The sequence below is a fragment of the Echinops telfairi genome, unplaced genomic scaffold (assembly GCF_000313985.2).
Source record: "Echinops telfairi isolate 266 unplaced genomic scaffold, ASM31398v2 ScPeMD7_23;HRSCAF=83, whole genome shotgun sequence".
NCBI classification, from domain to species: domain Eukaryota; kingdom Metazoa; phylum Chordata; class Mammalia; order Afrosoricida; family Tenrecidae; genus Echinops; species Echinops telfairi.
Window position 1 is genome coordinate 89,312,770 of NW_022103920.1, and position 26,911 is coordinate 89,339,680.

General features: G+C 44.3%; 1 protein-coding gene across 2 annotated transcripts; it reads left to right on the plus strand.

Moving 5' to 3' along the window:
• The first annotated feature begins 423 nt into the window (after window positions 1-423).
• Window positions 424-23,314, plus strand: PPP1R17 (protein phosphatase 1 regulatory subunit 17). 2 transcript variants are annotated; one of them, XM_045288960.1, is made up of 5 exons: window positions 424-553; window positions 6,491-6,608; window positions 9,255-9,410; window positions 11,536-11,688; window positions 22,040-23,314. In XM_045288960.1, exons 2-5 carry the CDS (start codon window positions 6,527-6,529, stop codon window positions 22,117-22,119), a joined length of 471 nt encoding a protein of 156 aa, XP_045144895.1. In that variant the 5' UTR covers window positions 424-553; window positions 6,491-6,526; the 3' UTR covers window positions 22,120-23,314. The 2 variants fall into 2 exon arrangements, with proteins under 2 accessions (XP_045144895.1, XP_004702819.1); XM_004702762.2 differs by having other exon boundaries at window positions 428-553; window positions 9,258-9,410.
• The last annotated feature ends 3,597 nt before the right edge of the window (window positions 23,315-26,911 follow it).

The window sequence follows — 26,911 nt, forward strand, 5'->3', positions numbered from 1 at the left end:
GTCAATGTCACGAAGCAACGTGTATACAAATATTTGAATGGAACAACCAATTTACTCTGGACGCTTTCACCCAAAGCACAAATGAAAGGCTAAAAATCAATTAAATAGAGTGGATGGCCAAAATTAGTAATGGGATCTCTTGGGGCAAGTCACTTAACTTCTTGGTGCCTCAGTTTCCATATTTCGCAAAGGCAGGCCAAGAAATGACTTCATAGGTTTGTTATGGAGATTAAAAGATGCAGCTGGTTCATCTGGATCTCTCTGGAGTGCATGCTAAGTACTCAGAGCATGCTCTGTGGGTTGTAATTTTAATGGACAATTATTGCAGTGGAGAGCAGTGAAGAGGAGGTGAGTCCTCTTTACCACTCCATCCCCCTGGCCCTGGTGCCTGAGAAACAGAGCATCCCCATGGCAACAGCAGCAGCTGTTCCCTAGATAAGAAGAGCTGGAGCAGCAGCAGCAGCAGCCTTCATAACCGAAGAGCCAGGCCCAGCTTCCGCGAGCAAGTAGACCCTTCCACCTCTCCCGCTTCGTCCAGCACCTGCACTGATTGGTAAGTTCTTATCTTTTTACTCCATTACATTTTGTAAAGAGGAAAGTAAGTTTCCAGGAAGGGGAAGTTGCTTTAGGGTTGCTAGGACAAAGAAAGTACCAAGGTGATGTATTGTGGAGCTAGGAGGAGGCAGGGAGCAGAACAAGTCACTTGTCAGTCATTTTTCCAAGGTGGTCAGGTCTATATGAGCCTTGGTTTTCCAGAAACTCTGTTGTGGACTATGGAATGGACATGGATACATCTGCATAGCCACACAAAGTAGAGGGGTGCTTTTGTGTTTGTTTATTTGCTTGCTTGTTTTCAACAATGAGAAAAAGAGATGGATGCAAAAGCATCACCATGCCCTACTTTAAATAAGAGACACTCCTTCGTAGCTACTATAAATTTTAAAGAAGAGTCCCTCCTTAAGAGCTTCTATAAATTTAGATCATCCAACAAATTTGATTTTTTTCAATATTGTACTTTATGACCTAAATTTAATTTTCAAATTACAAAAGAAGTTTGACAAATGCCATGGATTTTATTACGTAGAGAATAAAGGAGCTAAATACTAGACACTACAATGGGCTGTGGACATAATCCATCAAATAATTCTAGTTCTGATAACTTTGGATGCACTGTTTGGATCTGTACAACTAAGCTAAGAATCAGCTTGCTTTTGAGAATCAGGTTTGCCCCCTTGCTGAGACTTGGACATTGACATTCTGTGGTTGGTCTGTTCCATAGACTATCCTAACTTCATCCTTAGCTTCATCGAAAGCCAGCAATGAAGTCAAGAGGGGATTTTGTTGTGGAACTTAGAAATGCTCATGATAACAATTAAGCAAGGACTAAAAAAACCCAACAAGTCAGCTTTCATTTGTCAAAGTGAAAGCCTGGACTGGAACTTGGGCTGGGCCTTTACAGTGTACAATACCCTCAACAACCCTAGAACAGTATCTATCTCTGTCTACAGATGGAGAAACTCAGGATGGCATGTAACTTTTCCAAGTTTCCTCAGCTAGAAAAGTGGCCCAGTCAGCCATGTGTTTGTTTCTGTCAGACTGGCTTACAGCATCAAATGGTTGCAGGCAGTGAGGAATTTTCTGTGCGTGAGTAAAACTACATACTCTAACACCCAAATAAGGACCCTACTCACTGTCCAGATGTGTTTTTGACCCTCCTGTTGTATCGGCTTTCTTCAGCTGCAGAGATGGCACAACTGACCTCCTAAAATAGGCAAGAGCCCTTGTGGCACTGTGCATGAGGCATTAACATTGCTAACCTCCAGGTCAGTGGTTCAAATGCAGAAGCTACTTCTCAGAGGAAAGATGAGGCTGTCTGCTCCTGTTAAGGTTTATAGACACACAAAACCTATAGAGGGTCACTATCAGTCAAAATCGACTCAGTGGTTTTCTGAGCTCATGGAAGGTCACTGTTGTGATCCGTTGCCATGACATCATCGCCAACTCAGAGTGACCCTATGTGTGCAGAGTAGAAATATGCTTCATCGAGTTTCGCTGTTGTGGCCTACTTCACTCAGATCTCCAAGCCTGTCCTTCAGATACTGCTGGTTGGATTTGGCTTGTAGTCCAGGGCTGCACCTTTTGGCCAACCTGGTCCTCACTTTCCAGAAGCTATTCTGATGTGACTGCTGAGGACCCCGACCGGTGCTCCTTCCCAATGCCCAGGTTCCTAATTTCTGTTCTCAGAAGATAAGGTGACCTTCATCACTGACAACCTCTGGGCATAGGGCACCCTGCTCTTCTCACGGTGCTGTGTGTTTACAAGTGTCTCTGTGGTAAGAATTCCTTGTGAAAAGGAATTGACATTAATATGGTGAAGAGGACGTAAGGGTTTAGCATCTGTGAGCCGGAAAACCTCCCACTGCCTTTTGAAATCCTCTCACTTCATCTCTTTGCATGTTACCTGGAACCACCCACACTCTCGCCAACAAGGACAAGGAAATGCATACAGATCTGCGATCTCTTCTAGGTTTCTATTTCTGAAAGCAATAGTTTCTATTTCTGAAAGCCTGACAATGAGCGTCAAGCTTCTTTTGACAAGCTCAGCATATGCTTATGTGGTAACCAAACCTGACCTGTAGTCTTTGTGTTGTTTCATGTGGATGTCCATGCTTCTGCTGAGGAAATCCTAACATAGCTGATTGCCAGTGTTTTCTGAGACTCTTCTGGGGGTATTAAATAACCACAAAGTTCTGCTTCCCATGGGACGTCTGGCACCAAGCCTCTCAGATGAGGATGGATGGGCTTATGTTGACAAACCAAGTCCAAGTCACACACTGAATGAGTCTTAAAATTCAGAGGCCACACTAAACCGTTGACAGACAAGAGAAGGTCAAAGAGGCTGCAGATAGTCCTTGTGCACAGTTCACTCAGAATGTGAAGTGTGAGCCAACACATCCCTCTGAGGGCCCGAGCTTTGGGCTGGCTGCTACACAGCCAGGGGTCCGGATGTGCAGTAGTGGGAGAAGGACCTGAAAGCCCTTCTCAGAGAGTCCCCGAACCACAGAAGGGAGAATCCCTGACGGAGGCGGGCAGTGTGCTCATGGGGCTGCTAACTTAAAAGCTGGAGATTCCAATCCACTTAGAAGCAACTCAGAAAAAAAGGGGAGTGGGCAGACAATCCACTTTTGAAACCAACGGCTCCTGTGGAGCCCAATTCTGCCCTCTCACACAGGGTCCCCATCGGTCAACATCTACTCACGGTAACGGGCTCTTTGGTCTTGCTGAAGGAGGAACCTCAGCGCCCCTTTCTAGTGCAGACACGAGTCTATTTGGTATAGAACGTTCATAAGAAGGAAGTTGATCCCCTCTCCGATTCACGTTAGGCCTGATCTCGTTCTCAGCATTTTCTGTAGTTGTTTTATTTTGTTTTTCCTTTATACATATTGGGGGTTATCTCTGATGTATTACATCATTGGGGTCACCCTCTTGAATGTGTGTTGAATAATTCTTTCTGTTTTTCGGTATCTGAAACCCAGGATTGATGAACCTACAGGGACATCAAGTAGAATAAGGGCTTCTTGGGTGGGGGTGAGGGGAAAGGTACAATGTTGGAGGCGTGAGTCAAAGGGAGCTGATGTCAAGGAGCTCACGAAGGAAAAGGAAGTTTTGAAACTGATCATTATACCAAGTGTGCAATATGGCAGGATGTGACTGGATGGTGGAATGATAGAGTATCTCTATGAACTCCCAATAAAATGGTTTTGAAGCCAGTGAAATAAAATAAGAAGAGCACACGCAAAGTAAAGCTGGGAAGAGGAAACGAACCCATTGCCTTTCTTAGTTCAAGGATGAGACCAGCCTGTGTTTTACGATGGTTAGCTGGTAAAGGATTATTCCTTCTCATGGAGTGTAGACATGGGGCGCGGGCAGGGAGACGGGGTGCTCTTGTGCAAACACTCAACAGGCAGGTATAGCGACAATGACAGATGATGCAGCACTCCAGGTGCCCCTCCCCCATGCACATGCGCTGCTCTTTGCGTGCAGCCTTCCTGCCTAGAACGCCGTCATAACGTCATCCGTGACGGGAGTCTCTTCCACTCTCCAGGGGGAAATCATAGCCTGGCCCAGCCTGCGATATTTTCTGAGTGTAAAATCCAAACTCTGGAGGTGATCTCTCAGCCCCCGAGTGAAACGGAGACTCGGCGATATGCCGTCATCATTTTGCTTATCACAGGGATTTAAAATAGCACTGTCCCCCTCAGACAAGATGACCTGTCTGGTAAAGGAGATGTGGGTCAGTTTTGCCCTCACCTGGTCCAGAGACCTGCAGCCTGTCCAACTCATCTTGGCCCAGTTCGGCTCCCATGGGCTGGCATTGCCATAGCTGTTTTGCTCAGGTAAGAGCTGGGCCTCCCATGTTTCAGCAACGACGTGAAAACTACGAGTCGATCATTTTTAAGGCCCTTTGAATTATAGACAGAGCTTCACCATGCAGGTAGGATTTAATCTGTGGTCATTGTGATTAATCCCGATGTCCTTTCCCTCCACTCCATCGGTGGGGATTAGCCCACACCAAGTGAACAGCATACTTTCTTGTAGAGTTGGCAATGGCTTCCTACATAAGCTGAGCACAATAGTCTAAACTGATTTCTGCCGAAGTCACTCAGAACAATCCGTCTGCTCAAAGTGACAGTAAAAGCCAGACTCGAGTGATCAGTTAATGGCTCCATCTGCTATGCCGTGATCTCAGCGTGAGTGAGAGAGGCCCTCCGGCCTTCCCAAAGAAGACTGGCTCATTCCCCAGAAGACAATTGAGTGTTAGACTAATTCTACGAGCTTGAAATGTTATCACAACTGGTGGAGGGGGGGGGAAGGGCTCATCTGTATGCCAGTGGCCTAGGAATCTCAAGAGAAGAGCATCAATTGTACCATTTTACTCTGATTAATTCCTCTCCAACCATCTTTGCTATGGTAGGGCATAAATAATAAATTATCTGAAAGAAACTCAAGAGACAATCTAAGCAGACTCTAAAGATTTCCTATCAATCTCAGAGCTGACAAGTGTTTACACTGGATTTGCACTCCTGGACAACGGCAACAACGAATAGCTCAGGAAAGTTCAATGGGCGGGTGGTCCCAGGATGACTGATGCCTGAAGGTCAGAATCTCCAGGGAGAGCCATCATCGGGCTCCACTGTAGACCTCGATGTCCTCCTCCTACGTCTCTGCCACCGTGGGTAGCTGAATGGGGTGGTGATGGGGGCTAGGGATCCTCATTATTTATAGTCATAGGATGTAACAGGAGGGAATCAGAAGGCTGGCTTAATTCTGGTTCCAAAGATCCCCATTTTTTTTAAGAGGCTTGGCTATTTAATGGAATTCAGGAGCACTGAATTTGTATCCAGGACTTGGCTATTTAATAGAGGTATGATTAAATCACTTAATTAACTTTCTGAGTCACAGTTTCTTTATCTATGACATTGGTTTCCAAACTTGTTTGGCCTATTGCCCCTTTTCAGGAAAAAAACAACAACAACAATGAAAAACTTAGCATTCATTTGACAACTAAAAATGTACTATAGCCCATAGTCCACGATAAAGTGTAGGTATCTGCTTTCACAGCTCCTGCCCGGATCATTCCAGCATATCATCTCACAAGGGGTAGTAACACCTGCTAGGAAACACTTATCTATGAAGTGGGCATAATTTTACCTCGCAAAACATGAAAGTGATAATGCAGGCAAATTCTAATCTCAATTTTCTGTAATTTCAGTTAAACCCACTACCATAGAGTGGACTCTGATGCACAGTGACCCAACAGGACAAAGGAGAGCTGCTCGCTAGATTTCTGAGACTAAATCTTCATGAGAACAGACAGTCTCCTCTTTCTCCCTAGGAGGGAATTCTGGTGAATTTGAACTGCTGACTTTGTGGTTAGCAGCTCAAGGAGTAACCCACTCCTACACTGGACTTAACGAGGTCATTCTAATTCAGACTTGACAATGGTCTGAAAGTTCCAAAGAACCTCTGAGAGAGAGTAAATACTAAACATTTGCTAAATGACGATTGCCAATAATGGCTGTGTGTGTATGTGTGTGTGTGAGAGAGATTAATTGTGCTCTAGTTTAAATACCAAGGTTTAAGCTTCTAATAACTTTAAAGTAGGAGTGCTGGTGGTGCAATGGTTAAGGAACTTGCTGGCCAACCAAATGACAGGCAGTTTGCACACAGCAGTCACACCATGGAAGGGAGATGTGACTGCCTATTTCTGTAAAGATTCATGGCCAAGTAAACCCCCGAGTTACTATGCATTGGAATGAACTCCACATCAGTGGAGTTTGGGGTTTTGAGTAGCTAAGTCTCAGAAGCTGACTTGAAGCATAGGAGCATCAGAAGGATGCTCATAAGTAAGTCATAATAAGCAAATGCTCAGTATGTGTGTTCATTTTGTCAATATACGGCACGCTAATGGGCCCGTATACTTCGCTAGCGCTAGAGAAGCACTGCTCGTGCCTCCCCTCTTTGGATGATGTCAACCGAGCAAATGCAGCCCCTGAAGCTCTCAGAAGACAGACTGGACACGCTGGACCCTCGCTGCAGCCATTTAGGTAAATGTTCCAGTGTGAAGGTCAGCGGTGGGCGTCAGAAAGGGGGTGTACAGGCCGCTCGGAGGGAACCCCTCTGAAACGTGATAGGCCGAGCCTTCTGGTGTCAGCCAGCACCAGATGGACAGGCACACAGCCAGGGGTCTGTGAGGTTTGCCACGTCAATGTTAGCAGAAGCACTGGAGGGAGGTTCATCAGGGTTAAAAAGGACGAGAGAGGGCATGGTCCTCATTTCCAGCTCTGTCAGCGTGCCTGGCAGAGCTGTCCTGAGGCAATAACATGAAAGCTGGTGGTGGAGCTGGTTTCTAACATTTTCCAGGCACTCCGACACCCCATGTGCGGCGCCAATAAAATATTTCAAATATCTCTCTTTGCCTATCAAGACAGAATTTTAAGTAGCCTTTTTCTGCTTTATTGTCAATCTGTTTCCTTTCCACAACTGACTTTTTACATAACCTTTGTAATGAAAATACCAGAAACATTTCTGCTGCTTCCCATTTCTAAAAATGAGACACTCAGACTTTTGATAGATGAGTCTTTTGCATATTCATAGCCTTTGTTTATGGCTCGTCTGGTTATGCCTCCCCCTCCACTCCCCTCTCCCCACTTGCCATCAAGATATTTTATGTTCCAGGATTTCTCAAAAAGTGGGGAAAAGTGCCAATTGAAATAAAAGCCAGAATTGAAGCAGAAAATCTTGCTCTCTGCCTAGGATCTTGCGATCAAAGTGACCCATGATAAATCTAGGTTAGGCCTGCATCGCTAAAGAACCCACAGCTGGGCAGCATTTATCCTGAATTTCATTTCAGTGGTCCACCCATCCATCCACTGAGTCCGTCACTTGACAATTGCCTATGGTCTGTGAAACTGAGGTAAGGATGGCTGTGCTACACAGAAGCACATTCTCAAAACAGGGTTTTTTCACACAGATGTAAAGCTGCAAAGCCCCTAGAGCCTGGCTTGGATCCCAACCCCATCAACTGTCAACAATTTAATCTTCAGCCTCTCTCTTGGCCTTCTGAGCTTCCATATCCTCAACTACAAATTGAGGATAATCGTATACTTTCCTTATGGGCTTATTGTGCGGGTTTCATGAGATAACATATCCAGCAGTGGTATTTTAAAGGTTTCCCAGTTGGTAAAGCACAGGCACTGGCAAACCAGGAAAGATGTTGGTCCATCCCACAAGGTGGAAAACAAACCTGAAACAAACCCACTGCCATTGAGTTCATGTCCACTCACAGTGACCCTGTACAGGGTTTCTGCGATTGTAAATCTTTGGGAGACCCGAAAGCCTTGTCGTTTTCTTGGCAAGTGGCTGGTGGGTTAGAACTACTGACCCTGCAGTTAGCAGGCCAGCACCTAGCCCACAACACCATGAGGAATCCTTCGTGTATATGAAGCCACCTAAGACATAGGTGGCGATCAGTAAACTCACCCTCAGCCCTCCCTGTTTCTGGAGTGCCTGTAAACTCACTAGTACAAACTTCGCTGCCTTACAATGCACACTTCACTTCACATGGTTCCATCTCAACTTAAAAGTTTATTAAATCGACATGATTGAATGAAAGCAAAGTGAGTTTAGGTGAAAGGGAACATTTATTGTCACTAAAAGTGGCTGAAGAGCACAATTGCCCTTTGATTTTTTTTTTTTGGGGGGGGGTTAAGTATGACAATCCTTGGATGATGCAGGAGTAAGGGTGATGGTACTGACTGCCTCTAAGGATGGGTTCCTTATGCATGATGGGGAGTCTACAATAAGGAACTCCTAGGCATAAAGCCCAATCAATTATCTATAAATTGAAGGCCATTTCCTAATCTGTCCTTTTATCCATGGACCCCCACACAAAAATTGGCATACAAGAGGAGCTGAGTTTTTTAATTTACTGAATATTTAATAACATTTACTGAACAAATAAGTGTATGCTATGGTTATATGTAGACTCACAAAACCAAAGAGATGGGATTTAACACTGATTTATCATTATTTCTCCATGTCTTAAAGAATATTTCAAAATTTGGGGTATTTTCTAAAGGAAAAAGAGATCATTAAAGAGAGAAGGAGAGAAGAAAGAGTTTGGAGGATGGGGAGCTGGAGGTGCTGAAAATGTCAAATAATATCTTCATTTCCTCCTATTCATTCATACCTATAGACAGAGCCAGACTGCCCTCTGGCTAGCCTTAGAGTTTCCGGATAAGAATGCTTTGGCACGTAACAGAAGATTCACTGCACACAGCATATCTGTGTCCCTTCCCAATGGGTGCTCTATGGGAGAGAGGTGGAAGACAACAGTCTTGGAAGCCCCGTGGAGCAGGTTGGCCTTGTCCCATAGGGTCTCTCCGAGCTGGAATCCACCCGACAGCCGTAGGTTGGGGCTATTGAATGCCTGCAAGATAACTGAAGACCACACTGAAAGAGGCCAAAATTGTTACCGCATATCCTCGAGCATAAGCTGAGCTTTTCAGCACATTTTTAATGCAGCTTTTGTGGTAAAATTCGGTGCCTCCATGGATAGTTAGGCCGGCTTATAATCAAGTATATATGGTATCTAGTTTTCTAGCCTTATCGTATGTAACGATGTAATTGGAAGCCATCCAATGTGTGACTGAATTGTTATTCACACTGACTCTTTGTACATCCTGCCCCAGCAGATGATCTTTCAGACCAGTTTATTAAAGACTGTGATCTCAAAAAGAAGCCGAGGAAGGGGAAAAATGCCCAAGTCACCCTGAATGCAGACTCCGACCAAAAAAAACCAAGAAGAAAAGATACGCCGGCCCTGCACATCCCTCCTTTTATACCAGGTAATGGGCCAGGAGCTCACTTTGCACACGGGGCCAGGAAAATCAAAGGCACTCAATCATATTGGTTTTTATAGCTTTTCCTTTAAATAGTTTGCTATTTGTTTAATGATTACAGACTTTCGCCTTAGTATTGGTTATCCTACAGATGGTCACCATAACAAATCTATTCTGAAGTTTCCACGGCTTCACATAAGAGTCTGTTTCTCCCACCAATAGGGATAGTTGGGAACTGAAAGAGGCAGGCCTCCAAACAGTCACTCCGGGACCCAGACTAAGGGAGGGTCTGACATCACAAGCAAATGGTGTCCAAAGTCAGTCAGCATGAACATCAATATCCAGCAGACCTGGGGCTGACGGAGTGGAGGCTTCACGGGGTTGATGTGGCCAGTCCTGGGAGTAGTGCCCAACTAGAAGGTCTCCACTGGCTGAAAGGTAACCTCCCCATGGGCCCAGGAGAAAAGCAAATCAACTTTCTATACAATGAACATGTCTTCCACACCCTTGGACATGACTGGTGACTCCAATTCCCAGAAGTTTTGCTTCCTTTTCTCCTTCCTTCCTTCCCTGATCATTTACGGATGTCCTCACTCTGATACGCTGTGAATGGTACAGAATAAGGAAACACAGGTCTCCTTGGGAAATCAGTCCCGTAGGAAATAAACCAAAATAAACCCTGTTGCTGTCAATTCAACTCCAGACTCCTGGGGACCCCACACAGAGTAGAACTGCTCCCCAGCATTTTCAATGGCTCCAGCGTCTTCAGTTGGAGACGGCCAGCTCACGGTGCCTCTGGGTGGACATGCACTCCAAATCTGTGGGTAGTAGCCGAGCAGTTCCACTGTTTGCGCCACCAGCAGACTCCGTAAACATCAATAAATAACAGCAGTGCAGCTGTAGCTGACACGTGCAGTGAAAAGTAAGGAGTGCATCTGAAGAGTGAATCGTGGTGTGTTTTCTAGAGAAGATTTCTGTAGATTTCTTAAATGGTGGGAAAAGCTTTACATGTCAAATAGAGGCAAGAGGATCATGGGTGGAGAGGAGCATGCTGAGCCATCAGAGTGGAAACAGGGAGCAGCTGGATTATTGAAAATCAAATGGCCATGCCTGACTGAGAGAAAAGTCTCTTGAGAAAGGAAATCTGGGCCCAAGTCCTGTCTCTGAATCCATGCTCCGTGTTGCTTTAGGCACGTTTCTTAACTTTACTTGGGCTCATTTTTCACTCCAATAGTTGATAGTGCCAGAAATATTAAATCACTCAAGGCTTTGTGAAACTGAAATTAAATCATACACGTAAAACCCTTTGCAAAAAGCAGGGTCCATAAAGTAGCCGTCATGTGTGCTCAGTCTTGCTATAAAGAAACTTCTAATTAAATAGATTTGAAAAGTTACATTATACAGCCTGCTTCACAGGTAGATGGGCAAATATATCAGGACATAAACCAAACCAAATCTATTACTAACAAGCCGATTCTAACTTGGAGAGTCCATGGATAGGGTTATTGAGATAGTCAACCTTCTCAGGAGGAACAGTCACATCTTTCTCCCACAGAGTGCCTAGTGGGTTTGAACTGCCAACCTTCCAGTTAGCAACCAAATGCCTGAAGTGCAGCATCACCAGGGCACCTTACATACGGGCATTGTTGTGGTTGTTGTTGTCAGCTGCATTGGAGTCAGTTCCAACTCATAGTTAACCTATGTGTAACAAATAAACACTGCCCGGTCCTGGGCCATCCTCACAATTGTTCTTATGTTTGAGCTTATTGGTGCAGCCCCTGTGTCAATCCATCTTTCTTTTCACTGCCTCTCCACTTCACCAAGCATGATGCTCTTCTCCAAGAACTGGTCTCTCCTGACGACTTGTCCAAAGTATGCGGGTCGAGGTCTTGCCATCCTTGTCTCTAAAGAGCCTTCTGGCCATACTTCTTCCAAGACAGATGTTTGTCCTTTAGGCAGTACTTTCAATATTCTTCACCAGCACTGTAATTCAAACGCACCCATTCTTCTTTGGTCTGCCTTAGTCCCTATCCAACTTCCACCCGCTTTTCAGGTGACTGAAAATAGCCTCGTCTTCAAATCTTAGGAGATATGCCATTGACGCCCCCCCTCTCTTCCCCTAATCCTGCAGGCATGCTTTCAGAGCACTTACTAAAAAGATATGATGTCCAAGGGAGACATCCAAAGAACAAGATGAGTCCAGCCCTTCATAACACGGACCTGGAACAGAAAAAGCCCAGGAGAAAAGACACACCTGCTCTGCACATGCCCCCCTTTACAGCAGGTAAAGCAGCTGGTACAGGACATTTGCAGAAGGGGATGGGAACAGATCAAGAGCTCTACCATCTGGTTGTGGCCCAGGAATAACCTTGGCTGGGCCCAGTAAGCTGGGTCACACTGAATGGCTGCTACTTCTCCAGTTTATCTTCACTGAGGGCTCCCCGGGGGCTGGCCTGGGCATAGGGGAGGGTTGGGGGATTGCTCATACTTCAGCAGAACAGGCCAAATTCTCTGAGCCCATGAATTTTGAGGAGAATCCCCTCCCCCCAAATCTTACATGAATAGTGCATCTGGTGGCTAATGGTCTATATTCCCAAGACACCAGGGCTTAATAAAAAATTTTTAAAAACCCACAGAACAAGAACAAGAGAGATGCAGAAATACTGGCAGCTATCTGAATATGTCAACAAACTAAAAAATCTTATTGAACTATGTGTGCAACCCCAGGCTATGCAGTATGAGGTATAGTTTGTTTGTTTCTCTGCAAATGTTATGCGCTGGTTGGGAATAAGACATAAATATTCATGGTTAGAGTAGAGACAGTGTTTGTGCAGGCACCACACATGCACACCCATGATCGGGTACATGCACATACAAATGGGGAGTCAAAGAACTAGTGGAAAATGGAATTAAAAGATAATGAAGGAACTAGAAGGTAAAGGGCATTTATAGAGGTCTAAATATAGGTATGTACATATGTAAGTATACTTATTTATGATGATGGGGAAATAGATGTATGTGCATATATTTACAGGTTTAGAATTAAGGTAGCGGATGGACATTGGGTTTCCACTCAAGTACTCCCTCAATGCAAGAACACGATCACTGAAGACAAATGGGTGCATAAGAAAATGTGGTGAAGAAAGCTGATGGTGCCCAGCTATCAAAAGATCTAATGCCTGGGGTCTTAAAACTTGAAGGTAAACAAGTGGCCATCTAGCTCAGAAGTAACAAAACCCACATGGAAGAAGCACACCAGCCTGTGTGATCACAAGGTGTCAAAAGGATCAGGGATTAGGCATCAAGGAACAAAAAATCATATCATAGTGAATGAGGGGGAGTGCAGATTGGGAAACCAAAGTCCATATGTAGGCAACTGGACATCCCCTTACAGAAGGGTCGTGGGTAAAAGACAAGCCAGTCAGGGTGCAGTATAGCAATGATGAAATATACAACTTCCCTCTAGTTCTTAAATGCTTACTCCCCACAACTAATGACACCAATTCTACCTTACAAATCCGGCTGGACCACAAGATGTACACTGGTACAGATAGGAATTAGAAACACAGGGACTCCAGGACAGATGAATCCCTCAGGACCAGTGGTGAGAGTGGTGACACCGGGAGGGTAGAGCAAAAGTGGGGTAGAAAGGGGGAACCAATTACAAGGATCTACATATAGCCTCCTCTCTGGGGGATGGATAGCAGAAAGGTGGGTGAGGGGAGACGTCAGACAGTGTAAGATATGACAAATAATAATAATTTATAAATTACCAAGGATTCATGAGGGAAGGGCGAGTTATGAGGGAAGGGTGAGTGGGGAGGGAGGGGGAAAAATGAGGAGCTGATACCAGGGGCTCAAGTAGAAAACAAACATTTTGAGAATGATAATGGCAACAGATGTACAAATATGCTTGACACAATGATGGATGGATGGATTGTGATAAGAGTTTTATGAGCCCCCAGTAAAATGACTTTTTAAAAAAAAGATTTATGATCAGGTATCAGGCATAAAAGAACAAAAAAATCTTATCATTGAGAATGAGGGGGAATGCAGAGTGGAGACCCAAAGCTCATCTGTAGGCAACTGGACATCCTCTTACAGCAGGGTCCGGGGAGGAGACGAGCCAGTCAGGGTGCAGTGTAGCACCAATGAAACCATACAACTTTTCTCTAGGTCTTTAATGTTTCCTCTCCCCCAATATCATGATCCCAATTCTACCTTACAAATCTGGCTAGACCATAGTGTATACACTGGTGCAGATAAGAGCTGGAAACACAGGGAATGCTGGACAGATAAAGCATTCAGGACCAATAATGAGAATAGCAATACCAGGAGGGGAAGGGGAAGGTGGGGGAGAAAGCAGGAACTAATCACAAGGTTCTACATATAACCCCCTCCCTGGGGGATGGACAACAGAAAAGTGGGTAAAGGGAGACATCGGACAGTGTAAGACTTGAAAAAATAATAACTTATAAGTTGTCAAGGGTTCATGAGGGAGGAAGGGTCTGGGAAAGAGGGGGAAATGAGCTGATACGAAGAGCTCAAGTAGAAGGAAATGTTTTGAGAATGATGATGGCAACAAATGTACAAATATGCTTGACCCAATGGATGGATCGATGGATTGTGATAAGAGTCATATGAGGCCCAAATAAAATGATTTTTTGAAAAAGTATAGCCCTGAAAACCCAATGGGGCATTTTTACTCTAGCCTATGGAATTGCTATGAGTCAGAATGGATTTGATAGCAATTAGTAGCATTTATACCAGTTATTAAATATTTCATTTACAAAAAAAAGATAATTGTCCCACAAATGTTTTGATGCCCCTGGTGTGTGTGTGTGTGTGTGTGTGTATACATACACATGTAAGTGTATATATGGTGGTATGTGTATGAGCAAGCTTCCCAACAGTTATAGACAAATTCCATTTCTTTCACTTACATTTTTCCACAAGCTTTTTAAAGTCTCCATGATTGTGGATGTGCATGTATAGTATATGTGTATGTGCATATTAAAGATATCTTTTTTCACAATTTATTTTTAAAACTTCTGTGTATGTGCGTGAGTGTGTGCATATGTATGGTGAGAAATGGTAGCCGGAGCAGTAGATAATGTGCTGATTACTGAGAGTCAGTCACTGATGGGCATGGAGTTCGGCATGTCTCATCCTTTTTTTTTTTTTTAATCAACTGAGTATCACAAGTGAGGAGCTGCTATACCCTTTATAGACAGGGAAACTGGAAGCAAATTTAACTCACTTCTTCAGCCACTTTCAATTCTTTAAATTCTTAAATGGAATGAAATCAGTGGATTGGTGGATGGAGGATGGGTGGTTGGTTGGTTGATTTGATCTATGACTGGATCATGAACAAGATCAAACCCTATTATGTGGCATAACTGAGGTTCAAACTCATGTCTGCCTGATCTTTGGGAAGTTTTGCATTTGCCCAATGTTATGGGTGGGACTTCTAGTATTATGAGTATACAGAGGAAATATTCTTGGGAGGAGATGGGATTTTATCATTATTAATAAATAACATTTCCCTTTTCATTTAATATCAATATTTAATATTTTATTAAAAATGGACTGCACAAGAATCCATCATGACAAAGGGCAATCAAGGGGCTTGGCATGCCCAGCCTTGTTGAAGGGTCTTATGGCAATTCTCTGGGTTTGTGTCTGTTGGTCCTTCTTTCTCTCTCTCTTTCTCTGGTCCCACTGCCTTTCTCCTCCGTCCACCCACTGTGTTCGCTAGTCTCTCTATCCATGGTGAACTGCAAAAGTGTGACTTTGAGACTCTACTCCTGGTCAGCAATGGTCAGGAATACCATTGTTTCTCTCTGTCTTTCTCTGTTTCATACACACATATATACACACACACACACACACACACACACCTAGAATCCAGCCTTTTGGTTCTTTGATTACATGCAAGATCCTGAGGTAATAGAACTCACTACCATCAAGCCAATGGCAGCTCATAGTGACCTGAAAGGCCAGGGTAGAAGAGCCCCTGTGATTTCTGAGACTGAAACTATTTTGAGGAGGAGAAAGCCCTGTCTCTCTCCTGAGGAAGAGTTGGTGATTTCAAACTGCTGACCTCACAGATCATAGCCCAATTCCTAATCACGACACCACTAGCATTCCTCAAACCAAGCAATAGTTCCCACTAACTGGTAAGAACTGTGTGCCTTGCGGATTATGCTCTTTTAAGAACTTCTATATGGGATCAAATTGACATCCACTTGAAAGATTGGATAGGAAATGTAGGGGGACATGAATTTATGTTAACCAGGTAGAAGCAACTCAGAGAAGAATGTAACCAATGTCACTAAATCACATGTGTAGAAATTAAGTTAGCATATGTTCTGCTGTGCATATTCTTGACAATCACAATAAAGTAAATATAATTTAGCTGAGAGGAAAGATGGTATGGAGCAAGAAGAGGCATTTTCTCCAGAAAAATGGATCAGCCATTCGTTTCTCCTAGGTTTTATGCATTCCTACCTACACTCATCCTTCCACCTACCGGAGAGTCTCCTTAAGTTCTGCCACTCTCTGGGTGCCAGTCACATTTTCAGCCTCAGCTAGACCTCTGCAAGTCAAAACGATTCCTTTTTTACCGAGTCTACTCTGTATTAAGAATAACTCACCCATTTTCATTGAGTTGATTGACTCTATAGGATAGAACTGCCCCTGTGGGTTTCTGAGGTTGTAAATCCTTACAGGAACAGATAGTCTCGTCTTTCTTCCTCCAAGTGGAGCAGCTAGTAGATTCCAACTGCTGACCTTGTGGTTAGCAGTCCAGAGCGAAACCCATTATGCCACCAGGGAGGGCATGCAGTTATCCAAGATCGAGTCTTCTCTTTTAGAACTGAACCAATTATTCTGTTGATATTGTTGTAGCTGTTGTTTTTGTTGATTTACACCAACTACGTATGTAATAAACTCATGAGGACTGGGCTGGGATTGCTCTTTGGGTTGATGATCTACCTGGCAACCACAATTCTGCAGTTCCTAAAGGAGACTGATGGTCTTTACTGAAGGCCTTCTTGGGAAAGGCTTAGTAATGCCAAGCAAATCTTATGGATAGGGTATCATCCTAGGGCTTTTCCAGTTACAGTGGATTTGAATTAGACTTACGGTGACGCCATGTGTAGACTTGTGCTCCACAGGGTTTCAGTTGACTGGCTCATCATTTTGAAGCAAATGTTATAGTTGTTAGGTTCTGCCGAGTCTGTCTGCCTCATAGTGAATCTATGCACCACAGAATGAAACAGACCTTTCTACTGAGGCCCCTCTTGAGTGAACTTGAACCTCTAACTGTAGGCTAGCAGCCAAATGTATTAACCACTTGCACTATCCCAAGACTCATTTGTCCTACTACATGAGGTAAAAATACAGACATTGGGGTCAGAAAGGCCTGGGTTGGATCATTGGCTCTGCCGATACTACATTTGTCACTCTGGAAAAGTGACAAAAATGATCAGAGTCATCTTTCAGTCCTTAATCCATGAGAAAGGGGTGTGAAATACTTGGGAATTAACAAAATACACAAAATACTTAGCACAGTCCCTAGACTACTGAAATCCCTCTGCACATGTTGGTTCTCTTCTACTCTGTGTTGAATCTTCCATCCTCTGACATAAGCCCCTCAATTTTGGAACATAAGCATGTGCTCAGTCACAGCTGTTTTTGGCCTTGCTATGTAAACTTGCTGACTCAAGGAGTTTCCCAAGGTGCTGGGCTCTGCCACCTGGCAACGGGTGCTACCTACTCCCAATAGCCGGGGTCTCTGAGTGGTACTGAAGTCGTAGCTAAAAAGCTGGTGCTTGGAACCCACGTAAAGGTACCTCCCAAGATAGGCCTACATCTGCCTTGGCCCAAGCCCTGAAAAGTCAATGGGGCACAGTTCTTTCTATTCTGGAACCAGGAGGTCACCATGATCCAGAATCAACTAACAATAAACAACAGCTCCCAGCATCCACATTCTAAGAGAGCAGTCTCTCTACGGAATAGCAAATGTTGGTGCAACCATGCACGGTCTAGAGCTCATACACATGAGAGATAGAATCCCTTGGATCAGCAAATCTCTGTGTTGTAAGTACGTGCAATTACAGTTATTGTTCCATGATTTTAGCCTTTATTAGTATATTAGCTGAAGTACTTCGTTTTTGAAGAGGCTTTTAGATTTGGCAGTAATCGAAAAGCTAGTTAAGCTGATAAGGAGAGAGCCTTTGGCAGATGTTTCGAGAGACTCACAGTGGTTCTAATAAGGGTGTTGAGAGGAACTCGCAGTCAAATGCACTCTGGAGAGACCTCCTCTCATTAGCCCTTGGCAAATGCAAACTGGACAAGGATTCACTCTCTCCACTAAATTTCTTGCTAACTACCTTCATTCCTCTGAGTTAATGAGTTGATTTGACAGGTTCCAATTGCCAAAACAACCCCTCCATGCAGAGCCATCTTGGGCTTCCTTGCCAGCCCACGTTTTTCTCCCAATTTGGCCCAGTTTCTAGGGCCCCCCATGCTGGCAAATGCATCGTAGGTAAGAAGCATTGGTTGTGATTGGTCATTCCTGGGTATCCAAAGCCTCCTTAAGAAAGGAAAAAGAACTCAATCTAGGCTTGTGCCACAAAGGAGGAGGCCTGTGGACACAGTGGTGGCATGCCTTGGGCAGCTAACCACAAAGCCAGTGGTTTGAATCCAGCAGCCGCTCTGTGGGAGTAAGATGAAACTTTCTACTCTAGTCGAGATTGACAGTCGCAGAAACCCACAAGGGCAATTTTACTCAGTTCTACACATAAGGTGGCTTTGGGTCCACACTGAGTCCATATGTGTGAGTTTTGTTGTTGTACTATGTTGGCTTGGTTTGGTTCAGTTCGGTTCAGTTTGTTTGGGTTGGCTTGGTTTGGTGCCAAAAGGAACCAGACGTAAGAAAGAATAATGAGATGGGAAGTGTTAGAAGGGACTCCTGGAAAATTGTGAACACTTGGATAGCTGTTGAAATCAAAATGTAAAATCTTGTCTTGCATGGAGGAAAGAGAGTGGTATAGCCTTTGAAAGTGACACTATTTTTTGTGTTTCACGGAACAGAGTATGAGAGGGCTTCAAAAAGTTCATGGAACATTGGAATAAGGAGAAAATGGAAGTTCCTTATGAACTTTTTGAAAGCCTCTTGTATGTCCTCTGGTGTGATGGCTAAGAAGAATGTGTCTTAACCTCGGATGAGAAGTTCATGGGTAACCAGCTGTAGATGGCACTTGGTGGTGGTATCGGAGTCTACAACAGTGTGTTTCAAGGTCAGTTAGTCCTTCACCACCTTGGACAGATCACCTTGACTTGACACAACACAAAACTCTAACTAAAGGAGCTCTTGTGGTGCTTCGGATAAAAATTGGACTTTAATCACAGGCCAGCTGTTCAAACCCATCAGCCTCTCTAAGGGACCAAGATGACTATGTCTGCTCCTATAAAGATTTACAGCCTCAGAACCCCCAAATAGAGTCACCATGAGTCAGAATCAACCCCATGACAGTAGGTTTTTTTTTCTGTTGTAATCCCTAATGAACATCCAAGTTCCCCAATCTCTCCTGTACAAAGAGAGGGCGAAGGGTAAGGAATTGACATTTGTTGACTTTCCAAATATTCAACGTCCTAAATTAGATGTTAAAATATATTTTGAGAACTCTATGACTCAGTAAGGGAGATGGATGTATTATCCAATGTTTCCACAATGCAAAAGATTACTTTACTAGAGGTTCACTCAAGGAGTTATTGAACACCTATTTTTTAAATGACATAAGTCTACCTAAGGACCTCAAATTATAAGAGCATTAAAAGACATCTCCCTCCACCAATTTTATGGATGGATAAACTGAAGCTCAGATAGTTTAAGTCACTTGAACAAAGTTGAATAGCCACCAACAGGGAAGTTTTCTGGCTGTAAATCCACATTCCTCCAAAGACTTGCTGTGATTCCCACAGGAGACCATGACGATTAGGCAAGATGGACCAGACCCATGTTTCTCAAACATCAGCCAACTTCAAACCACCGAAAGTGTTATGAAGCATCAAGAAAAAGAATGCAGTAGCAACATAAACCAATTATGATCTTAAGCAATGAGATTTTGGTGATCTACCCTATACTTTCCCATAATGAGGCTTGGAATAGAGACAGCTGATTCCCTCGGTGGCGAACTGGTTAAGCACTCAGACATTAACAGAAAGGTTGACAGGTCACACTTACCCAGAAGCCCTTGGAGCCATGCTGAGTGGTTGTTCTGGTTATCTGTGTCAAAAACGTCACAGCCATGAAAACCCTCTGGGCGCTTCTATGCTGTCCACATAGAGGTTCCATGAACTAGGAATGACAGGTTTGGTTCACTGTCAGTACAGGAGCATAAAATGTTCAGTCAATTTCCACTTAACATTGTGTCCCAAGCTTAGATGGAAGACCCAAGCCACTTTGGGAAGGTTGGCTTGGAGGATCTGAACAGGATCCTACCATCCCTGAAATGTCAGATCTTATTCCCCCCACTCACCCCCTCAGATTCTTGTCTCAAAGAACCCAGTATTGAGGAATTTAAAAGATTTTGCCCATTTGGAATCAGCTCAAATTTGGCTCAATGTAAGGTGACGGAGGAAGGAAGCTTTGGGGACTTGACATAGCTTAGCCAATGTTCTTTTCCAATTCTAGTCTTACTTCAAGTACAACTCCAAAGCTCTTTGCAGCTATAGCAGAAAATATTCCCCAGTGTTTCATCAGTGATTTATGCAATAGCTTTTATTTCAGCCAGCCTCTTCAAATTGTTTTTCTCCTCTAATAAATATCAGCTAATTAGTAAAGAACCCATATGAACAAACTAGCAACTGAATCAAATGAATAGTCATTAAGATTAACACATCATTTTCATTAATTTGCCACTGTTGAATGGAATTCAGTGTTGTAGAAAGATTTCTTGTGGTGCACAGCATCCTCTCTCAAGTTTAGATCTTTATGAAATGTTTCATGAACGGAAAGGTCTAATTGTGAGAGAGGATGGTGGAGGGAGGGAAGGCGTGTGGGGGGGGGGTTAGGGAACAAACCTGGTTGTCTGGCTTTGAGGACTTCGGAAACCGGAGAAGACTGGCCTGGACACATTGCTGCCTTTGTCCTTTTATTAAAATGACCCCACTTCTTAGATAGAAGATGAACAAAGCCACCCAGGCCACCTTGGTTGATCTTTTATGGGCCGATTCATCTCTTTGATGGTGCTCACACCTCTGAATTTTACAGACCAGTAAACATTTTTTAAATGAAATAGGGTGGAGCTCAAGGTCATTGCAGCAACTTTAACAGAAGTTGATTTTCATTTCTGATGTGATGAGAATTTACACAGCCACATCAGCAGTTTCTGCATGTACCATTCAGTGCGGTGGATGGCGTTCTTTAAGTGGTACACAAGTTCCTCACCTTCCTTTGCGACATTGTTCCACCTCAATAACGTAAACTCTCTGCTCTCTCTGTTTCCTATTTAATCTCTCAAGTTGCTATTGCCAATTTGACCCCTTCTAGGTCCCTCTTTAAAGAAGAGCCTGATGCTCAAGGCAGACATTCTCTGCGAAGGAAGCTAACCTATGGTTTGATTTTAAGAAGACCTCAGGGAATATTTTTGGTTACATCCTATTTCTTCTTCCCTCTCTTTCCTTTTCTCTTGGCCCAGCCAAGTGGAGTGCCTTTTATTTTTCCAAATAAGAATGCTAAAAAACAAACAAACATACACCAACCATCTATCAACCTTAAATTTTCATCTTTAGAAAAGATATTTTAATCCCCCAAAGAAGGAAAAGAATCATCTCACATAAAAAATTCTAGAATAGCTATTTAAGTGGTAGTCATACAGCTGCATGGGAAAACAAACAAACAGAAACTCATTACTCTTTCCTTACTTTCTCTGAACATTGTAAACGTTATCATGTATTGATACTGACATTTGGAAATGCCAGGCCCAGACCCTGTGCTCGATCTTTCACCAGACATTAGTGAAAGGCTTGACGTCTGACTGCTTCAGTCTTCCCAGTCTGTTTCAGAAGGAAACAATCTAACCCACTGTGAAAGGAAAGTGGAAACTGACTCCTAGTTGACCACTGGTGTGACTGTGCAAAAGGCTGCACATATTATCTCACTAAATGTCACAAGCACAAGCACCTTCAAAATAAATCACCATGTCTTCATTTTGCTCTGGGAGAACCTGGGTATGAAGATGTCCACGGTCCCAGCACACTGAGTGAGTGGCAGAAAGAGTTGAACCCCAAACTCCATACCCTTTCAATCCTACTGTGCTGCCAGCTTAGGAGCAAGACTCAGAGAAGATTAGAAAGGCTAAGGGGAGGGGAGGGAGGGGAAAGCCTCTGTCAGGTTGCACATCCCCTGTAGCCAAAGTGATGTCATCATGGACCCATAGCTCCTGTGGAGAGGCCCAATAAAGCTACCCAGTTACTCCTCCCTTGGTAGACACCTGAAGCACTGAGTCTGCGGATTTGGGAAGGTTTCTGGGCCGCTGTTTTCTTGTGTACTGGCTCTGTGCTGTCAGGGTATCTACTATTTCCATTAGAGGCACTTAATTGCAGGTGAATGCTTTGTTTTGCAGGTGTGAGACTGCTCAGGGACGAGAGACCCAACGTGATCATGGAAGATGATGAAAAGGACAGTGACAAGATAACTATTTAAAGATTTCCCTGGAGGTCACTTGTAAATAGGTTACATCGGTTCCCTATGGTGACCTAGAAAGAAAAAAGAAAAAAAATAGACCTGTGTCTGCCCTCATTTTGTCAGCGTCGGCCTTTAAATCCAGACACCGTTCCCCCATGAGACGCCCTGGGTCTGGTCGCCAGTTGCCTTTCTCCTGTCTTCTTCCTTGTCTCTGGCTTCTCTTCGGTACCATTCCCACACCGGTGGATCTTCAATGCAGCAGAAAGGAGTGGATCATCCTAAATGAGGAGGTGACGGAGCTAGATCAGGTGTTCAGAGTCCGTGTCCTCTGAACAAGAACCCAAATAAGACGGGGTTCTCTGTTTGGTAGCTCCCACAGCAGCTGGACAAGAGCTGGTTTCACAGTACCCCAACACCAGCCACGTGGGATCTCCTGATGACAGTTAGGAACAGCCCAAATCAATGATGTCATTAGAGAACCAGGTCTCATATTTCCTTTCCTTTCTTTCCAGCAACACTTCCAGGGTCTCTGGTGACATTCCTGATTCCGTCTCATAGATACTCTGTCAGGTATCTCTTACATAGGTGGAGTTCACAACCCATCCAACCACGCCTTCAATAGAAAACCAGAAGCAGAGAGTATTGGTGTGTCTGATGAGCTTAGCAATACGCCTTAATATGTACTTTCAATTTTTAAGGGCAAAAGTGCTTAACCAGGTGGTGCCAACCATTGTGAATCATGACAGGAATGATCCAGGGATAGTAACTGGTCAAATAAACGTTTGCAATTGATTTACTTTTTGAAGAATCAAGTCAGGACAATTGAAGGCCTTTTTTTTTAAAAAAAAGCACATTTTGAATCTTAATATACTTTAGCAAGGGCAGGGAGTAAACACCTGGCTTTAGCTAGTAAGCAGAGGTGTGTACATAATCCCTGTCTCAGACGGCAGTCTGTGAGTGCCGCCCATGGGTTTCCTCCATCAGCTGACAGACATGGAGTGAAATTGTTAACAGGAAGAAGGGTAGCTATTCAAACAGATCGCTCCTGAAAATGATCATCTGGAAGCTACCACGCATATACCCCAGCTCCAACTGCGTGCTAATCCCTCCTTCCTGCCCACCTGCCTCACCAAGTTAGGATGAAACAAAACTCAGCTGGCAGTAAAGATGCTTCTATACAAATCGCCATGTTGTGGTGCATTCCCCCAAGTATGCCTACTTAGTCACAATAAAAAGAGTCCAGTTACACAGAGAGACTAATGAGACTTTTGTTTTTCCCCACAAAGATTTTAAAGTGTCTGTATTAGCTGTTACTATCAAACAGTGATCAAACATAAATAAATGCATATTCACTTAACACAAAAACAAACACACTCGGTACCATACCGTTGAGTCAATCTTGACTCATAACAATCCTTTAGGACAGGGTAGAAATGCTCCTGTAGATTTCCAAGATTATAACTCTTCATGGGAGTGGGAAACCCAACCTTTCTCCCAAGGAGTGGCTGGTGATTTTGAACTGCTGACCTTGTAGTTAGCAGCCCAACACATGAGCCACTACAAAACCAAACCAAGGCTCCTTTCACTTAACTAGGATTTAAATAAAATGCAATTTTCAGACCTCAGACAATCACCCCAAGACCTGGAAACCCTGGGTCACCACTCGCTGGGTGTCCTTTGGGGAGGAACATGTAAACTCTGGTTGACTAGAATCCCCCTGCCTCCTCCACCACCACCCCGCCAACAAAATCCCAGGCTCTTCCACTCGACCACATTTCCCTGTCCCTGTATCCTCCTGAAGACATTTGAGTTGGAGTCCGTAGTCGAGACCTACCTTATAGGTCCCTAAAGATCCTTCACCTCTGGTTTTAGTCTTCCCCTCCCACTTCTGATGGCCCCAGTTACAGCTCCGTGTGGATGTAAGTCAGATTGTGACCAGGCGTCTAGTTGAGGCATAATGAGGAAACAGCCACTAGAAAGTGTTCAAGAAACAAAAACCAATTCCAAGTACATGGGCAACAGAATTAGATCACTACCAGTCATAATTGCTACCCAGGGCTCATCACTCAGAAACTCCACGTGTTCCCTGGACCCATCAGGCTTGCTGACAAAGGACTCCCAGTCAGGCCAGGACAATGTGCTTTGTAAATGCCGGGGTTCTGGGGGAAATGCACACAGTTGCTAAGCTGTGTGAACAGCCCCTGTGGAAAATCCATTTTAATCTGGATTTTATCCGAAACTTTGATTTTAATCTATACTCTGAGCAAGGCCCTCAAATACTCTGATCTTGTTTATTTAGCCTTTAAGATGAGGATACTATTTTGCCCTCACTACAATTTAAGAATCAAGTGAGACCATGTGCGGCAGAGGATGCTGTTCCCTAAAAGCCATACTCAACTGCAGCACAGGTTAGCTTTACGAGAATGCATCTTTTCCATCGAGGAGTCTCCATTTTCTGGCTTGGGCAGCGACAACGAGGAAGGTCCTTAGGGAGGTGGGTGGACACCGTGGCTGCACCAATGGGCTCAGGCTTGGGAACGATTGTGAGGATGTCAGAGGGCCAGGCACCGTTTCGTTCTGTTGTACAGAGGGTCGCTATGGATGGGAACCGGCTCAGTGGCAGCTAACATTCCTGATCATAGCGTCAAAGTCCATGAGGCCAAGTGTCAGCAGCTCACTTCAAAGATGAGTCCTGACTTCTCCCAAGGCAGACTTGTCCATTCTTCTAGCAGTCCATGGTATAGTCAATATTCTTCACCAACACTCAAATTTAAATGCGTCCATTTTTCTTTGGTCTCTCTAGTTATTGTCTAGATCTTACCCACATAAAAAGCAAAGCCCATTCACTGCTCTGCATCGATTTTTGACTCAGAACAGAGTAGAACTGACCCTTGGGGTTTCTGACACTGTCAATCTTAACAGGCGCAGAGAGCCTTCTCTTTCTCTGGTGGAACCACTTGGTTTTGGATTGCTGACCTGGTGGTGAGTGGCCAGCATGTGACCCATTAGCCCAGCAGGGCTCCTTTGGCATGCGTATGAAGTGATTGAGGAAAGTGATTGTGTATGCGGTGATTGGCATGTGTATGAAGTGATTGAGGAAAGTGATTGACATGTGTATGAAGTGATTGAGGAAAACTATAGGCCAGGCCTCACCTCAGTCCTCAAAGTGACATCTGTGCTTTGTCACACTTTTGAGAAGTCTTCTGCAGCAGATTTGCCCAGTGCACCATGTTGCCTAATGTCATGACTGTTTCCAGGAGCATGGATTGTTGAGAAGCCCTCAGTAATGTCAGTCTTTTATTCCATTTTCTATGATGTTGCTCATTGGTTCAGTTGTGAGGGCTTGGTTCATTTTTTTATGTTCAAATTTATTCCATATGGAAGGCTGTGTCCTCCAATCTTCATCAGTTAAGTACTTCAAGACCTCTACACTTTCAGTAAACCAGGTGTGCTAGGCCGGGTTGACTAGAGAAACAAATCCAGAGACACTCATGTATATAGAAGAAAGTGCTTCATATCAGGGAGTCATCGTGCATCAATAAACATCCCGGCCCAGTTCAACTCAAGTCCACAAGTCTGATCCTAGTCCATCAGTCCCTCTTCAGACTCACGCAGCCACGTGCAATGATGCAGATGCCGGAAGAGCACAGGCTGGTGTGGATCCAATGAGAGTGGGCGCATTACTGAGCTCACAAGTCTTGGCACGGCTCCTCAAAAGGAAGGGGAAGGCAGAAGGAAAGAGAGGAGGAGTCAGCCCCCAGAGAGCCACTTGCTCGCCCCTCCAAAAGAGGTCCTCAAGCTGCGACCTGATTGACAGGCTAACCTCCACCCAAGTCTTCTTACAGGTGCCATGTTGGCACAAAGAAACTAACTATCACACAAGGTTTCATCATCTGCATATGAAAGGCTAGTGATGGGACTTCCTCTCACCCATGCGATGCCTGGCTCTTCTTCATAGAGGGCAGCTTCTCAGCACAGAGATTGAGTAGGTATGGCTCAAGGATACAACCCGGACTCGTTCCTGATTCTAAACTGTGCAATACCTCAGTTGCGGGCAAAAAAATCTGGCCTCAATTCAGTCAGCATTCTTCTCGGACAGCCACACTCCTCTGACAGAGGAGGCTGAATGCTAACCGGGCTTCAGTGGAGCTTACAGATTCAAGTGGACTAGCAATACATGTGGTGGTCTACTTCCACAAAGTGGCCAGTGCAATCCCTGTGGGTCACCTCGGTGCACCTGAGTTGGTGTGGGTCTGGCGATGTTTCCTTCTGGTGCGTATGGGTGGCTGAAAGTCCTGGTCCAACTGAACAGAAGCTAACAAGAACGATTAGGTTTAGCATCCAATTAAAATAGGACATAGTTAATGACCAAGAATTTCTGCCCAAATAGCAGTCATGCTAAAAAATACCAGCCTCTTTGGCAAAAGGGTGTCCCAACAGAAGAAACACACCAGGCGATTGTAGTTTGAAGGCATTTACCTCCACCAGGCTGTCTGAGAGGAGGTGTTATTAAATGTGAGAGACTCAACTCTTTCAAAAGCCCCACAGAGAACTGGAGCCTTAGCTCCAGAGAGGGTTTACCCTTGGCTACGCTGTTAGCTGAGATTGCGGACCAACTTCTGACAGCTAATTGTCACTGGGAGAGGCAGGAACCGGTGCTTCTGGGTAGGACTGGACCCGTCAAGGCCTCAAGCAGGGCTTTCCTCTTAAATGCAATGAATGAAATTTCCCCCACGGTCTGTGTGGTCCGGGTTGCTTTGTGTCTAAACGAGGATAGAAAAAGATACTGTGTGGTTCCGAAAATAAATTA

Coding starts and splice junctions, on each gene's coding strand:
- PPP1R17 (XM_045288960.1), top strand. CDS start 6,527: ATGATGTCAACCGAGCAAATGCAGCCCCTGAAGCTCTCAGAAGACAGA. Junction 9,411..11,535: donor CATCCCTCCTTTTATACCAG/GTAATGGGCCAG, acceptor CTAATCCTGCAG/GCATGCTTTCAGAGCACTTA. Junction 11,689..22,039: donor CATGCCCCCCTTTACAGCAG/GTAAAGCAGCTG, acceptor TTTGTTTTGCAG/GTGTGAGACTGCTCAGGGAC.